This window comes from Hippocampus guttulatus, chromosome 7 (assembly GCF_054856545.1).
Source record: "Hippocampus guttulatus isolate MCC_2025c chromosome 7, RoL_Hgut_1.0, whole genome shotgun sequence".
Classification (NCBI taxonomy): domain Eukaryota; kingdom Metazoa; phylum Chordata; class Actinopteri; order Syngnathiformes; family Syngnathidae; genus Hippocampus; species Hippocampus guttulatus.
The window spans coordinates 15483872-15499819 of record NC_141267.1 but is presented as its reverse complement, the minus strand read 5'-3'; the positions used below and the strand labels follow the sequence as shown (position 1 = coordinate 15499819).

Genomic DNA, 15948 nt, shown 5'->3' with positions numbered 1-15948 from the left:
CCCTTCTCGGTCACGCGATAGGTTACCGCTGAAATGAAACCCGGGAGCTAGCAAAACGAGTAAAAAAACAAACATCTTTGGAAAGTTTCTTTGGGGAGGGGAAAAGGCCCAGTCAGGAGGCAGAAGAGGAGCCTACGACTTCCAAGAAAAAAGAAGGCTATATCCGGAGTCCTACTTAAAATATGGATTCATCTCAAATGGAGATTCCCACGCACCAAGCCCACTCTGCATAATATGCGGCAATGGTGAGTCTTATTTTTCATTCACTTTGTATCTTATTTTGAAGGGAGGTTTAAACATTACATCGCGACCAGAGAGTGTTGCGGCCAGATAGGGACGTTCCTCGTGTCGTGATTCATGTTTATTGTTATGTTTCAAAAAGTTTTCATGCAGGTGATATTATTTTGTTGTATTTATCTGTCACACCTTCAAGGCCGGTCCCTGAAATTATTGTCTTGACATTAAACCGGTGCGTGGGGCAAAAAAGGTTGGGGACCGCTGCTGTAACCTGATAACATGATCAACTGCCCACTGTAGTCACCGCTGTCCCTGAAAGGGTTGAAATAATAATAACAACATAGCTTCCCTCACTACATCCATCAACCTCAGGTCTTTTTGCCTCACTAGAGAAATATTTCACCGCTCTGCTCAGATGAACAATGGCCTCGTCTCTGCCTGCCCGGCAGCCTGCAGCTGCCGATGCATCGCGTGAATAACGCAGACTTTTCAATAGGAGACAACTTCGATTGAACGTAAGTGTGTGTGATCTTTACCTTGACCTGACGCCTTGTGTTTACTGATATACACAAATGCGACAGTGCCGCCATTTTCCGCAGGCTTTCAGGAGAATCACGGAAAACCTTGGGTAGAATTTTTTGATTCGGATGGATATTATTCATTTTTCCTTATAAGACGGTTTTTCATGCAAGACTATAGCTTGATTCCTAAATTCACATTTTAGCTGACTTCTTTTTACCAGATCACAGCACAGCTGGCATGTGACTCTCTTTCTTGTGCTCTGCAATAACCTGTCACAATTTTTTTTTCCATTTCAATGCAACCCTAACACATTTTTTCTCCTTTAGGACCTGATAACAAAATTTCCGATCAGTGAGCAGCCACAACCCTTTTATGCCACCGCTGTTTGGTCACGCTTGCAGACGCAGGCCTCTCAATAATGAGTAAACATATCAACATGTCAATAAGTGGGGATGAAGGCTAGCGATAAGGGGTCGTCTATTCAACCTTTAGCCTAGTTTTCTCCCTTTCTATTGTCCCTGGTGACATATTTGCCCTTTCAGAGATTCCTTGTTTATCCCAGTGTGTTGCAGGCAGAAGAACCTCAGAGTATGTGCAGTCCTTAAAAGAATATTAATCAATGCTGGCACAGTATTTGGACTCTAGCTTTTTTTTTTTAGCATTTTTTTAGTCTATCAATCAGTCCGTAAAAACATGTATTTGCATTTGTATCTTGATTTTTAAGCGATCATGGGTTTTTACAATACAGTTGTGTCTTGCAAGTTGAATCAATCTTTATCCCAAATCATATTTTCATAATGAATGCAAATGGAATTAATCCATTAAAAAAACCCTCAACAAAATATGTCAAAACTATATTTTATATATAATATATTTTAATAGGTAGGGGAAACTAAAGGGAATATAGCACTTCATAATATTGCCCTTCATAAAAACAGACAGACAGTCATTCTTCAGGCCGTTTGGCCATTTTAAATACACATGGTGTGATTCTGGTTGTTTTATGTTTAGTCTGACTGTAAATTTCAACTGAGGGTGGCATTAAACTGTATGATGTTTTTAAATGATTCTAAATTGTTCACTGTTTTCTAAGCTCATGCTTTTTTTAAAGTCTGGTGAATTGAGTTCGTCTGTACAAGTCAGAGCAAAAAATCTGCGGAATCCCGAATGGTAAATTACAGTAAATCAGGTCACTTGAATTTCAAAACTCCATACAGGCAAGTCCAAATTCTTCAATGCAGAACCATGATGTGCTGCACTGAGGTCAACTGGAAGAAGAATGGGATCCCTCTGGAGTGTAATACGTGTCATTGTTTGTTTGTGATGCTGCTTGATCTGTGTAAGAAAAGTAGTTCCTTGATAACATGCTAGCATTAAGATAGCGTACTTCCATGGGACAAAAAGATAAGGTTTGGTTGAACATTTTTGTAAAAATGTATCTTCAATTCTCCTTTTGTGTCATTTTTAAGGGACACTTGAAGGGACAAAAAGCTTATGTGGAGAACTGTGCCAGCGAGCGTAAGAAAAGGCGCAAATGAATACTTTAAAAAGAGAGTTTTAATAAGTTTAAAGCATCTGGGAGGTGTGAAATTATACAAAGAATGTTTTTATATGTTTTGTATATTGCAGATTTTCACCTATGAGTCTGAAACATATCCTCCACAATAAAGGGAATGAAGATATTGCCCTGTGAGATCACACTCGCGGTAATCGCTTGTGGCTCGAAATGACGCAAGTTGAGAGACAATTAGAGTGGAACAATCAAAAATGCACAAACGGATAAAAAAAAGAGCATCACAAAAACAGGACTGCAGAAACAAAATTTTCAAGACATGATTGAACTAAAAAAGCAGCCCTAAGAAAAGAATGATGACTGATCAAAGAAATGATAGCTTCTTCTACATGTCATCAGCGTTGGGCGGCAACCCGGCGGAGCGTTTAGGATCCAAAGTCACAGTGGCTATGTGGCCGGTGACGGGGTCCACGTGGAAATGACCCAGGCTTTCCTCTTGGCTGCGGTTCAGAGACATGGCATCCAATTCTTGGTTCAGCTTCATGTTCCCCATCAGGGTGGTGATTTCCAGTCCCGTATCTCCTGGGAAATGCGCATGCACTGACTTCGATTCGTCTTGGGCGGGCAACGGAGGATCGATGACATGCAGCACGCGGGAGGCCTGCATGTTTTGCAGGGACCGTGACTGGACTGTGAGAAAATAGAGAGTCCATCATGAGACACACATCTGCGGAAAATCGGATTATTACTTTCCAGGCTGGCGTCACGTTAAGCAAGCATCCCCTGCATAACAAGTACATGTATTTTGTAATCAGTCAATGACTACACACCATTCATAAAGAATCGAGAGCGTAGTCGAGTATAAATTGCCTTCAAAGCCAAACACCTGCATCTGATGTCCGTGCCAAGTTCTCCCTCAGTTACGAATAGTAAAAAGAAAATCCCCGACATGCATAAAATTGTATTCAATTTGATTTATTTTTGCCCTCTGCACACCAGGTTGCACATAAAAACACGAGCAACATATACGATGTAGTGTGGTCCTTATTCTCTGTTGTAGCAGACCACCCCGCGGCTCCTGCCCAAAGACACCTTTGATAGGCTCCAGCAAGCCCCGCGACCCTTGTGCGGATAAGCGGGTCAGAAAATGGATGGATGAAAACACACCCCTGCCCCACAGAAAGAATAAATCGATCAATAAAATAAAAAAACAAGTTATTATTGGTCACTGTACTTCCACATATCACTTTTAACGGTCAACTCTGGGAGGTGGTGCTTGGTGGTGGGTTTGTGGCTGTCACTCACAGGGGCACTTGGCTTGGTTGTCAGGTGAGTGCATGCTGGGAGTTATTTGCCATTCAAGGTTACTCACTTCTTACTGGGCTGAAGTCTCCTTGGCTGACTTTGGTGTCAGCGTAGGGCTTGAGGCTCGGGAAGAGGATTAGGGAGAAGGACAGCAAGAGCACCTAAGGGGGTGGGGATAAAGAAGTCAAAAGTAGATGAGAATGTGGGGGGTGAGGTAAAGAACACTTCTTGCATATTTTACACAAAATGCATTCAAATTTAACAGCTGAAAGAATGCTCAAATAAATGCCTCCCTCGAAAAAGAAGCCTCCTTTTTTCCATTGGTGCAAAATAACCAAGTAAAAATAGTTTATGACTGTACTGAATGTGATTTTCCAGGAATTTCTACCCTACCTGATGACTTGTTTTTTGTTCCACAACTTTTGACACCTCCCTAATTTTGAACACGGCAGAGATGGGCACATCAGTAAATTTCGCTGGTCCGTCATTCACCATCAGCCGATCCATCCATCCGTCATTGTTAGTCTGTCATTATTTCAAGCCAATCAAATCTGTCATCGTCAATCCATCATCATTATTTTAACTGAGCCACATTACAATTCGTCACCACTATTTTAGGAACATTAGCCAGTCCGTCAGTTAGTCGTCATTATTTTAACCACACTTTCGGCATTGCTAGATTACAGTTTGTCACCATTAGTTTAGGACTGTCAGATCTCCTTCTTTTCGGCAACATCACTTCTGCGACAGTCAATCATCATTGAGAAACCACTACTTGCTACGTTAACGCAGTCGCAGCACAAGGAGTGTATCTATTCCGGTAAAGAACCACGCCTCGCACTGATGGAACAACCGTGAAAACTAATTCCGTAGGTCCTTCGTGAATGACCCGGTTAGTGACTATTCTGGTGAAAACGCACTTCCGTTCGTGCATTGTCTGTCCGTTTTTTGAAATTGCCCCATCATTCGCTAGCAATGCGCCAGTCACGGACTGACGGACCTTCTGCCACCTCTGTCAATTATTCTACTGCAGGATACACGGTGGCCAACTGTTTGCACGTCTGTCTGACAGGTCTGGGTTTCAAATCTTGGCTCCAGCCTTTTATTTATTTATTTAGTAAATGATTTCATGACAGCGTAATCAGAATCAATCACCCTAATAATCAACAGCAGCCACGTGGCGACGTGATTGATCTTTGTTGTGTATTTTGTGGATCTTTCTGTGCTTCCCCAGTTGACACGGTAATGTATTCAGTGACTGGGTTCTGACACACATTCATATTCATTAAAGCGAAAATTTCAAAATATTCCTCCCTTCTCATAGCCTGGGGCGGCGTACTCTGTGCTACGGTGCTGATCAAAGACCGAACATGGCTTCAATTCAAAAAGGGAGACTTTATATTTGCGGATTGTGCTTTTTTTTTTTTATGTCTCTTGAGATTGTCATGTCATGATTGGCCTTTATTTGGCTCATTCACATTTTGGCTTACTGTCAGAATGATTTTTTTTTTTTTTTGGAATGCTGCATCTTGGCATATGAGTTCATACCATAACACATGTCCCAGTCTGGGCCGGCTTGTTAGATGTATTCATGACCAGAGCTTGGAGCCGGCGCAACTGTTCCATTAGTGATCTGTGGAGACAAATTCATGAAAAAATAATCGTAAAGAAGACGAGGCCGGAAAAAAAAAAATTGGTTGTATGAGGGCTGGCGGTCAAAGGAAGTAGGAGCAGTTGTGAAGTGGATGACTCCTTTAGGATTACAGCTTGAGTCCTCACACATGGATCGCAAAATAGGAGTCCCATTTTAAAATCTCTTACATGTTACATTTCTCCAGCTGAGACACTTTCCGCTGCAGCTCTTGGTTATGTGCGCTGCAGGTAGCCATCCTGAAAACATACAGAGAAATAGAAGTTGAGTCTGGGAGCACCTCTGCGCTCAAAATTGGAAGTCACACCATATAAGTACACTGACAAGATTGTTCAATTCGATTTGGTATCTAAGCAGAGCACTTCATCATGTCCATCACATTTTGATATGATGAGCGCAAGACGTAACCTACTAATCGTAAAACGGTACCTCAACACTGTGAGACGTGTGAGTAAAAGATTGCACAGCGTCACCCACATCACCAGTTTCAATGGCAACAAGTAAGCATCGGTCAAGACTGATGAAATGCCTCAGTTGTTTCTTTGACAGCTTTAAGGCTCACAGGCCGTCAACGGATCGACTATCAAGTACCCTTATTCCACAACGACACTTCAGGAACAAGAAATGAGAGAGACGCTGAGGATGGTGAACCCCGGCAAAGCCACTGGCCCTGATTCACTAAAACCTTCAACCTGTTTCTGTCACAAGCCATCATCTCTCCAATGCCTGAAGTAGTCCGTTTGAATCCCTTTGGCCAAAAGCCTACTGTGGTCAGTCACAGCGACTTCATCTGCATCTCGACCGCCATCTGCCACTGGATTAAGTATGCAGTAGAAATGAGCGTGAAAGCAGCCAATCAGAGTATGACTTCATCTTCAGTAATTTGGTTTGCAAGTTGAACTCAATCATGAGTAAGAAATAGTAAACAATGACCGAAGCTAACCGCATAGCTGATGGACAGCCTTTAGTTGCCGCTATCTTCTAAAGATCAAGCTGTATTGACAAGAGAAGTGCCTCACCACCGTACTCCAGAGATATTAACAAACCCAGGACATTGGCAAATACTGAGAAGCAATGAAAGACCCAATGGAATTTTTGTGATGCCACTGCTCAAATGCTCACAGCAATGTAAATGTGATGTGTAATTGGAAATGTTACCTGCTCTCCAGTCCATCAATGTACTCTTTCTTCTTTTTGCGGCTCTCCTGGGCTGACTGCTTATTGCGAATCTTTCTGCGTATTTTCTTCAGGATCCTTTCTTCGTACTGATTGGAAAAGGGAGAAATTCTGAGATAAGGGGGATTGCGAGCGGTTGAAACACTTTCGCTGTAATAACGAACCTTAGTGAGTGGCAGTTGGCCGGGCAGAGTCACACCCTCCTTGGCGAGGAGTTTCTTCTCGTCCTCATTGAGAATCAGCTCTTGGATGGACTGTTGGTATGGCTGCGGAGGCTGGAGGTGAGGCAGTAATGCAAATGTGTAATTAAGCAATACAGCCGCTTGATTACATTTCCTTGCTGCCGTTGGCCTATTACAGCTTCTCTGCAGTCTCCCTGCAGCCTCGCAAGGACTAGTTCAATTAGCAGGCCACTCTCATTCCTCCCCTAACCCTCAAGAAATTAGAGTGTGACAAGCCAAGCGGCATTCCGCCACTCGCATTAATCAACTGTGCTGGAAAGCTTGGATCAATACTTGAAGTTTCCCGACTGATCTTGTGTTTGAATAATTAAAATGAAAAGGACTGAAATAATTCCAATAATAAACAAGCACACTGCAAAATCTTTCATGTGTTCTTGACACACCTTGTATATTTACATATGAGACATATGCTTGGTTTTAGAACGATCACCAATGCTAAAGTGAATGTAAAATCCCATTGACATGCTAATGGTGATTAGCATTGACTTCCGGGAGTGATATTCCTTCACAGCGGTAAGCCATTATTGTGCCCTGACTGTTCAAGAATAAAGTGTGCAGTGTTCAGAGATGTTTAAACTTGGGGGTTTTGGTAGTTTTGAGTAGCAGAGTGTTATTTAATAGGTTTTGAAATCAGTGAATAATCGGTTTTAATAATTGTGATTTCAAGATCACAATGTTGTTGTTGTTTTTTTTCATAATCGCACAGCCCTAGCAACTGCTACTTTTAAAAGCAAATCATCATGAACGTCACCAAGTTAGTTTTTAAAGGACTAATTGGTGATCAGTCACCAGATTACTTTTAAAGGTAAATGACAACACTGATTGAGCAGTGACGTTAAAGCCTCCAAATGATGGTTGCCGCAATGTCTCTCCTTGTTTTTACGCACAAAGTGAAGTGTCGAGCTGACTCATCCTGTCAACAAGAGCTTCAAAGTCAAGATTTCTATTTGCAAATATAAACGGCGTTTGAGTCAGAGCAACCTATTATCACCGAATAGCATTCCATCGCCTTCTCCATTTTGTCTCTCTTACCGGCTCTGCGGTGCCGCTCAGTAGCAGATCCTTCACAGTCAGACCTGAGCCAGAGCACAGTGGCGCTCTGTTCATGTCAAAAGAATACTGTGGATATTTCATCCTCTCTGCTGGGAATTCGCCCTTCCAGACATCTTCACAAACACACACGAGAACCCCCCCCCCCCAAAACGAAATGATGATACACATAGCGAAAAAGTGTTGACACAATAACAGTACGTCTGTTTATGGAAATTGTGGATAATGATAATGTGTTGGCATTTCAGAGGAAGAAATAAATTGCTTTGCCTTGTTTTGGGGAATGTGGTTTTGATTTGACTTTTGCATTTTCTTGTATTTCAGCACTCGAGAATTGGGGGCAGATTAGGTTGTCATTGCAACACATATTGGCTGGGGTGTGATTGGACCAAAACATAAAAAAAAAAAAAAAATGAACAACTTCAAACATTACAATTTACGTGATTATGCGAGGCGATTCGTGGGGACTCGTTTGATTAAATAACCTCATTGCTAAGATCATACGAAGCAATCTGTGACTGAAGGGGTGACTTACTAGGTTTAATGGGCACTTGGGCCTCCAAGGCAGCTTTGGCCTGTGACCTCGGACGCAAACAGTGAACATCACCGGAGGGACTCTCGGGTCTCTGGGGGCTATCCATTTGATCTGAAGGCGGGTCCTCGCTGATACCGCTGTCGCTTGGCGAAGGGGACCAGATCGGCGAGTCCGGCACTGATTCGCCTCCGCTCAGGAGGGCGTTGAGGAAGTCGGCGTCCGCCTGTTCCGTCAGATGGAGCATCTGCTGGGGTGGAAGGTGCTTTTGTTTTTTCTTGTCTTTTAAATTGGACAACATGCTGAGATGATTGAGGATCTACAAGAAAAAGTGTCACGGCGGGTGATCGACGGGCCTTACGCACATTTGGTTCCTGCACAGGCCAGTGGTGCTGCTGGTGGCCTTGTTGTCCCGCTTCCTCGTACCGGAGGATTCCATCATTGTGATCAAACAGCCAATCGAGAAGCTCCGTGCCATCGTACGTCTGCTGTCATTGTGACATTTACAAAATTGTCTCTTTCATGCTTTCTCAAGCCACGCTAAGACATTGCAAAAGATCACCACTGTTGCCCCAGCTGCTGCTTTGCAACTGATCATGATTCTTCCTAAACGAAATGCCAAAACAGACTTTTGTGATCGTTGTTGGGTATTTAAAGGTGCATGCAAGTAAATTCAGATGAAAGGAATGAAGTCATGGGCTGCACATTTGCAATCCAACGCAAGGGCAGAACGATATTTGAAGATTTACCAGAATGCAAGCTCAATAAAAAAAAAAAAATCTTTAGAAATGTTCAGTTACTTCACTAACAAAGGATATCATGAAAGCTCCAATATAAGATCTGTATTGAAAATTCTGCCTTTGCAGACCTAATGACTCACAGTTTTGATTGACACTCCCACAAAGATATGCAATTAACAACATGTTTATTACGGTAGTAGTTGCGTAGATGGAATTGCGATATGTTACTTTGCCAACGATACCGTTAACATCGCAGAGTATGACATCATCCAAGCGCTTTGGATTCAATAATCAGAGAGTTTTTTTTTTTAAGGTCAAATGATGACGATATTTTGATCCAAATCATATCACCAAAAATTCAGTCTTTACAAGTATAGTGACACTCAACAATATGAGTTGAACGATATTAATGGGGTGGTCAGCAATGAGTGAATTAATTCTATTCTTCCCTTTTATGGGAACTGTACCGATGTAAGTCATGTACCCGGTAATAAATCTGTTTTTATCCATTCTTTCAATTTTGACTCTTCATCTAACTTCAAGATTAAAGTCGTCAAAACGTCGCTCTACTTTTGACCCTTGCCAATCTGTACATTTTATGGTGTATTGTACCCAGAGAGAAAACAACACAATTGCTGATAGCGTGTCCCATAGTAAAGAGATTTAAACTATAGACTTTGCTCTTTCTTACACACCAATCGTAACTGTCAGATAGAAACCACTAATAAATATTATATTGACTGCATTGAACTCGAGTATTTACCTGATCAGGGTCGTGCTCCATAGTTCCCCTGATCGGGTGGTAAACCAAGGAGGCCCCCCAAAACTAAAAAATAAAATCCTAGTCAAAATATCCTGTTTTGGGGAGAAGCTCTGACGATGAAGACTTTCTATTGAATCAATCAGCTGCTCTTGTAGGGTCCAAAGTTGAAACTCCAACACAGCACACCCAGCCTGACCGACTGCTTGGCCTCCATTGGCCCATACCAGATAGAACCTGATTGGTCGCTGAGGCCGAGCACACAACCACACTGCTACACATCTGGAGAGCGTCTCCACTTGACGATGGATCACACATCGCAGGGGCCAAAGTCTGTTGCTTCTTTTATTTTGGTAGCTTATTGACATACATCCTTTTAACCTTTGCCATACATTTAGGAGACAATAGAAACGTGACGATGACGGCTCCTGCCGAGCGGTGAACCGCAGCACTTTGAACAGTAAAAAGTCATCGAATCACCAGTGAATTATAACGGCAATTTGAGAGAAGAACGGATTCAGATTGGAATCGTGCACAAAAGCAAATGTCCTTGGATCTGTTCTTAACAAAACGCCAGGCAAAAACCAATTCTGAGAGAGAACATGAACTAAAGAGGGCAAAAAAACCCCCGATGAGGATGCAGTTAAAAGTTACATGACCATCATTTTTATTCTTTACTCTATTCTTTGTTTTTCTTTGCAAAACTCTTATTTATTGTCCAATAATCTAATTGTAACATGTATTTGTTACACATTTTGATGCCTTTTTATGCTTTAGAAAACATTTATGTCTGAATTTTGGGACGGATTAGGGCATTTACATGGAAAATGCGTCTCTACTTACAACATTTTCTCGTGAAGAAAATTCTTCCAGATCCAATTAATTTCATAAGTAGAGGTACCACTGTATATGCCTTGGCTCAATTAAGGTGGGAATCAGTGCCTTGGATTAAAATGAAATTGAACTTTGCGTCTTCTACATCTCGTAAATATAAAATATGCTGAATTATGTTGTTGAGGTGATTATTATAGCTTCCTAACTGCACTTAAATCAGTGTGGCATTGTCATGCACTGTTTGAGCTGGGCTGCATCCCGCCCTGCATGTTGCGCAAGTAAACCCTCAGGAGACAGCTTGCCTTCCAAATGTAAGGTCAGCAGGTTGACTGCTGTGTGAAATATTCATTGAAAGGTGTCTGGAGGAAGCAGTTCAGCTTTTTTCTTTCTTTCTTTATTTATTTACTACAGCACAATTTCCAGTGCTGATAATGTTTAGCAAATTCCTCAGAGAATCTCGACTTGAGATAAAGGAGGGCAAAAACCTGCATAATACCTCCATTGTTAGCCTCGCTGTCTCATGATGACTTGATATGACGTTTGACAGCGAGCTCCCATTTCGCCGTCTGAGAGCATCACTCCCCTCTCGCTGTTTGGGGCCACATATGTAAAATTAAGGTCAAATGATAACAGCCTTCTAATTGAAAGTTAGGATAGAAATATGCTAATGAGCCTTTTAGAGCCTCTGGAAAACAACATCACGCTGAGATGTAGCGATGGTGAGAACCAAATGCCATTCATTAGCCGAAATGCCAGTCTGACAACTGTGGTGCGCTCTTAAGACCTCTCACGTGCATTAACGTTGATGGGAGGATTCCCATCCTGTCAATTGGAATATCACCTGGATGTACTGCAGTACTCTGCAGTGGTTCTCAAACATTTTATGCGAAGTACTACCTTCCAAAAACAAATTAACTTGTTCCTCCAAGTACCACCTGGATTATCAATATTAACATTCAAAAGCAGTTGTGCAGTAGGCCCAAGTGTTCATGTACAGGTATGTTCATGTATCATGTGACATTTAACACTCCTGGATGTACTCAATGACTTCTTAAAAGTTACCTCTCTTGGGAGCAGTCCTGGTCAGTCGATGCAGAATCAATACAGCAAAAGGTTCACTTCACTCATCGCCACATAGCCCTCCTTTTAGGAGGAAGTAGGAGAGAAGGGCAGTGGCAGTAAAACAGGCCAGAGTCAACGTCAGAGGGTGAGGCAGGGCAAGAAACTGGTTGCGAGGATGATTGACTAGGCTTTCGTGATGTGACATGACAAAATAAAATGTTAATTGGCATTATCTTGAAAATACAGGCCTCTTCTCAAATAAATGCCTTACTTTTAACCAGAGTACCCGGACAAAACCCACGCCGGCACGGGGAGAATATACAAACTCCACACAGGAAGGTCAGAGTGGGAATGGAACCCCATACTCCTGCACTGTGAGGCTGACAGACTAACCAGTCGCCCACCACGCCTCCCCACAAATAAATGTTTTAAAATACATTTAAAGTAAGTCTGTTTATCGCTATTGGTAAACACCTTGCCATACTTTTGGAAAGCCTGTTGGTCCTATTTTGGGTGCCTGGTAAATGTAAAATAAATAAATATATAAATCTAAAAATATGTTACACCAAAAGATGGCGAAGCAGGAAGATCAGTGCAGCCAGTCGGTGTGATGGGCTCATTTGCATCAACTCTCTCATCTGAGTTGGCCTCAACATCAAGGCTGAGCAACTTCCCTGATGTGTGTGATGTCACACCCAGTAACAGTCTGTGTTGGTGCGGCGCCTGTGCAAGTTTCACGCCTGTGCTGTCAGAAAGTCGCAAAGTCTCTGGGAAAAAGAAAAAAAGTTATAAGGTATTGATGATAAAAGGCGGATGAGTGGTTAGCACGTCTGCCTCACAGTCTTGGGGTTAAAAGCTTGAATCCAGGAATGTATTACATATATTAGGGGTGAGCATTTCCACAAATGGCAATTCGATACAGTTTTGACCCGAACGGTCCTTCCCGATGACCCGATGAGCCATTCATGACATCACACGGCAAAATTAGCAATTTCCCTCAGTGCTGCCGCAGATTGTTTTGTTTATCAGCACTTGCGAGTGCCTACCTGAGGTGATCTCATCATCATGATAGTAACGCTGATATTGGACAGTTGAGAGTACAAATGACACACAAACACAACAGGAGAGGCAAGCTTTTTTCTTTAAGACAAGACAAGCACATCCCTGCTGTGTATTGAGCTGTTTTGTTGCATTGATTTTGGCCACAGCACATGATGTTACCCCCCCCCCCCCCTCTACCCCCCACCCACCCATATTGACTGTCGCCATTCATTCTGCACTAGTCTACAAAATAAATATATTGGCACTAATATATGTATATACATATATATATCCATTCATCCGTGGGTGATTATTATGTAAAAACCGAGTCTTGCTCACAGGCGCATTTTCAGAAAACAACCAAAATATTTACTTGGGTGTGTAATTTGACACTTGATGGTGAGCAGGTACTCTAAAGACGTGAATAAATGTTTACAAACCACAAAAAAAGGCAGATTTTCAAAATATATTCACTTTAAAATGTGATGAAAATATGTCACAGCTATATAGTGGTCTTTACATGACAGATATTTTTTGTTGCAGTGCCATCTGCCGGATTTACGGTTTTGGTGGGGCAACGTCCCTTTAGTCACTGATGCGAAACTGGCCTACTGATGCCTCGTCCTTCTTTGAGTGGCTCTGGACACATGTTAAGGCTAGTTGTTATTAAATTCTGGGTCAATCAAAGTATTCTGTGTTCATATTCAGTGTCCACCGCACAACGTTGCAATTTTTCACTGTCCCGAAAGAGGGACACAGAGGATTTTTTTTGTGTGGCCCAATTTTTTCTGGGGTCTTTTTATGAATAGGTGAGTTGCTGCGATCTGTTTCCGCCATGGAGGAATGGCTTTTCGGCCTGTAATTGGCTTCTGTCAGTCGGGAGCTGGTGCTGCAGCTCCACATCCCCACATTTCAAAGCAAAGTCGACTTGATGAGACTTTCATCTGCCTCACCCAAATTCCTTGGTCTACCAGTGAATTCCCTCGCGACCTTTTTCCCGCTGCTTCCAAAGATGAGGCGGAACTTCTAAAGCTTGATACAGTGGCCATAGATACAGTGGAGTTTCCTGCCTGCACGACGCCCCCACGCCCCAACTCAGTTGATTTTCAAGCCACGAGTTAGAGCTTATCTTCATATACCATGTATTGCTCGAGCACGGTCATGTTAACCAAGATTAAATAAAAAGATTGAGGTTGAGAAGTGGAACAGAGGCAGCAATCCAAACACTATTAAGACTCTTAAAGCTATATTGCGAGCATAGTAGTTGAAATGTGATCCTGTGTTTAGTTTGTCGGGGCGATACGGAGATGGATCCGTAATCTGTTCGTCGTGTACGACATCGTTCCTGCATTTGATGGAGTCGCGTGACATTGCCACCTACTGGCCTGGCATTCACATTACAGTGTCTGCAGGCGCTCGTTCAGGGGAATCTTTTGACAATGTTTTCATCTGTTTGTAACACATATTTCTCCAGAATCCTTTTTTGGCATTCATACACAAGTTTACTCCAGCTGCATTTGTGCCCCAATGAATGCAGTTATCAACAAGTCTGGACTAAATAAGGCCAATGACATAAATGCCACTGACCTCATTTATTTTGATTAAAACCGGCCACCATTTTTAAAGGGAGACAGTGGCGTGAATGCATTAGTGTTTGGCTGTTGGTTAAAGATTTAACAAACCCAGCGGGACACTCCTGGAATAAATACATCTCATGCTGCGGCAAATCTCGCAGAGTGAGTGACAACACCACCGCTCGGTGGATTACCTGCGGTTATGGCTGCCAAACCGAATGACTTCCTTTCCAATTCCTGTCTGCATGTTTGGTATCCGTTTGATCCAACAGGTGCTCCTGCACATGAACATAATCCACAAATGACTTGATGATGACAAACGCACACAAAAAAGGTGCAATCAGTACAATCACACAGAAACCCAATTATTTCTCTGATTGGCTTTTTTTTCTTCTTTTTTTCCCCTCAGCCAACATAGCTGTTTTTCCTCTGGATCTTTTCGTGGATGTGCTTGTATTGGTTTCCCTATGAATAGGCTTTGACTTATCAACCTCCATTCATTCTTTTTTGATCATTGCAGACGTGTGTGTGTGTGTGTTTATTATATGAAATCCTATGCTCAATAAATACATTCTCCAAAAACGATGCACCTTGGCAGAGGTCTGTGTTCACTGATTGCTCTTGATCGTTTTCCCACGTTGAAATTGTAACTACGTGGATGAAAAAAAAAAGTTTGGTTGACATATTGTGCACACATTTGGCTTGCATTCCTATTTAAACAGTCACCGGAGAAATGGTTTAATAGGACTTAAACCATTTCGGACCTGGGAGAAGAATGAGACGTTGCTGCTCTCTGCTGGTTTAAAACTGCAAGTAAACATTGAAGTATGAACGTGAAGTATAGCCTCTGTGTCGTCTTAATATTAACATAACACTGTACAGTACTTTGTTTAAACAAATGGACATATTGGAAGAGTAAAATAATAATGTGTATAATAATAATAATAATAATGTTAAAATAAAGTTTGCTGCTCCACAGGGGGCAAAAATGGAGGGTATCCGTGTTTATGCTAGCATGATGACACATCTCTTCAAATAGTAATTTTACGTCACAACAGTACAATCTTCTACTGTATGTCTTAATTTGCACATTAAGTACGTAATGGATGAACATTTCCTTAATTCCATTTTCAAGACATATCAATGCGTATGACTTCAATAAAATAAAACACAGAAAAGAGAGTCTGAAAGGTGTTCATCTGGATTTAGATCACATTAACGTCACACGAACAGCAGCAGTCCAGTGTGACATTTATAGAAAATTGTGTTTGGGGGGGAAAGACTCACCTCGAAGCAATAATCCGAAGGAGATGACAGCAGTGGACAGCCTGCTGACCGTTTATCTCTTGTCTTGCAAAACAACAATCACAGTTGGCGATAGCATTTCTTTTGAACCCTGTGGATGAGGAAATGAAGCTGCTAGATGGCAAAATTGCTTCCCCAGACCCGGTAGCTCTGATTAGGTAAATTACATGGCATTTTAAAAATGTCGATATTGTCTCCAATAGTGCTGCATTGTAAAACACAGACAATAGATAGTCCATCAAAATCAGAATGATGCTTTTTATTCACATCAGAGAAGAATTGGGAGAGGCAGCCGCTTCAGGCAGACACAAACAAAGGATATTCCTAGCAAAATAGCACATTGATTTAATTCTCATACACTATATAAAAGAAAGAAGATAAAATGCTGATTGGAACCTGCTTGT

At 41.9% G+C, this 15948-nt stretch overlaps 1 protein-coding gene across 8 annotated transcripts; it reads right to left on the bottom strand.

The window, feature by feature from the left end:
- Positions 1-2298: 2298 nt before the first annotated feature.
- creb3l3a (cAMP responsive element binding protein 3-like 3a) lies at positions 2299-15649 on the bottom strand. Of its 8 annotated transcripts, none has more exons than XM_086116650.1 (13): positions 15527-15649; positions 14830-14889; positions 14434-14517; positions 11625-11705; positions 8594-8716; positions 8232-8478; positions 7679-7812; positions 6569-6679; positions 6387-6493; positions 5399-5467; positions 5126-5210; positions 3645-3738; positions 2299-2962 (listed from the first exon to the last, which is right to left on the bottom strand). In XM_086116650.1, exons 6-13 carry the CDS (start codon positions 8473-8475, stop codon positions 2658-2660), a joined length of 1149 nt encoding a protein of 382 aa, XP_085972776.1. In that variant the 5' UTR covers positions 8476-8478; positions 8594-8716; positions 11625-11705; positions 14434-14517; positions 14830-14889; positions 15527-15649; the 3' UTR covers positions 2299-2657. The 8 variants fall into 8 exon arrangements, with proteins under 8 accessions (XP_085972776.1, XP_085972773.1, XP_085972774.1 ...); XM_086116647.1 differs by having other exon boundaries at positions 8232-8475; positions 15527-15648; XM_086116648.1 differs by lacking the exon at positions 14830-14889 and having other exon boundaries at positions 8232-8475; positions 15527-15590.
- Positions 15650-15948: the final 299 nt, after the last annotated feature.

Excerpts from the sequence above, each read along its gene's own strand:
- creb3l3a (XM_086116641.1), bottom strand. The coding sequence starts at position 9,752 with ATGGAGCACGACCCTGATCAG. Across the intron at positions 5,211-5,398 it reads CAGCTGGAGAAATGTAACAT|ATCACTAATGGAACAGTTGC; the intron begins GTAAGAGATTTT and ends TTGTCTCCACAG. Across the intron at positions 3,739-5,125 it reads AGACTGGGACATGTGTTATG|GTGCTCTTGCTGTCCTTCTC; the intron begins GTATGAACTCAT and ends CCACCCCCTTAG.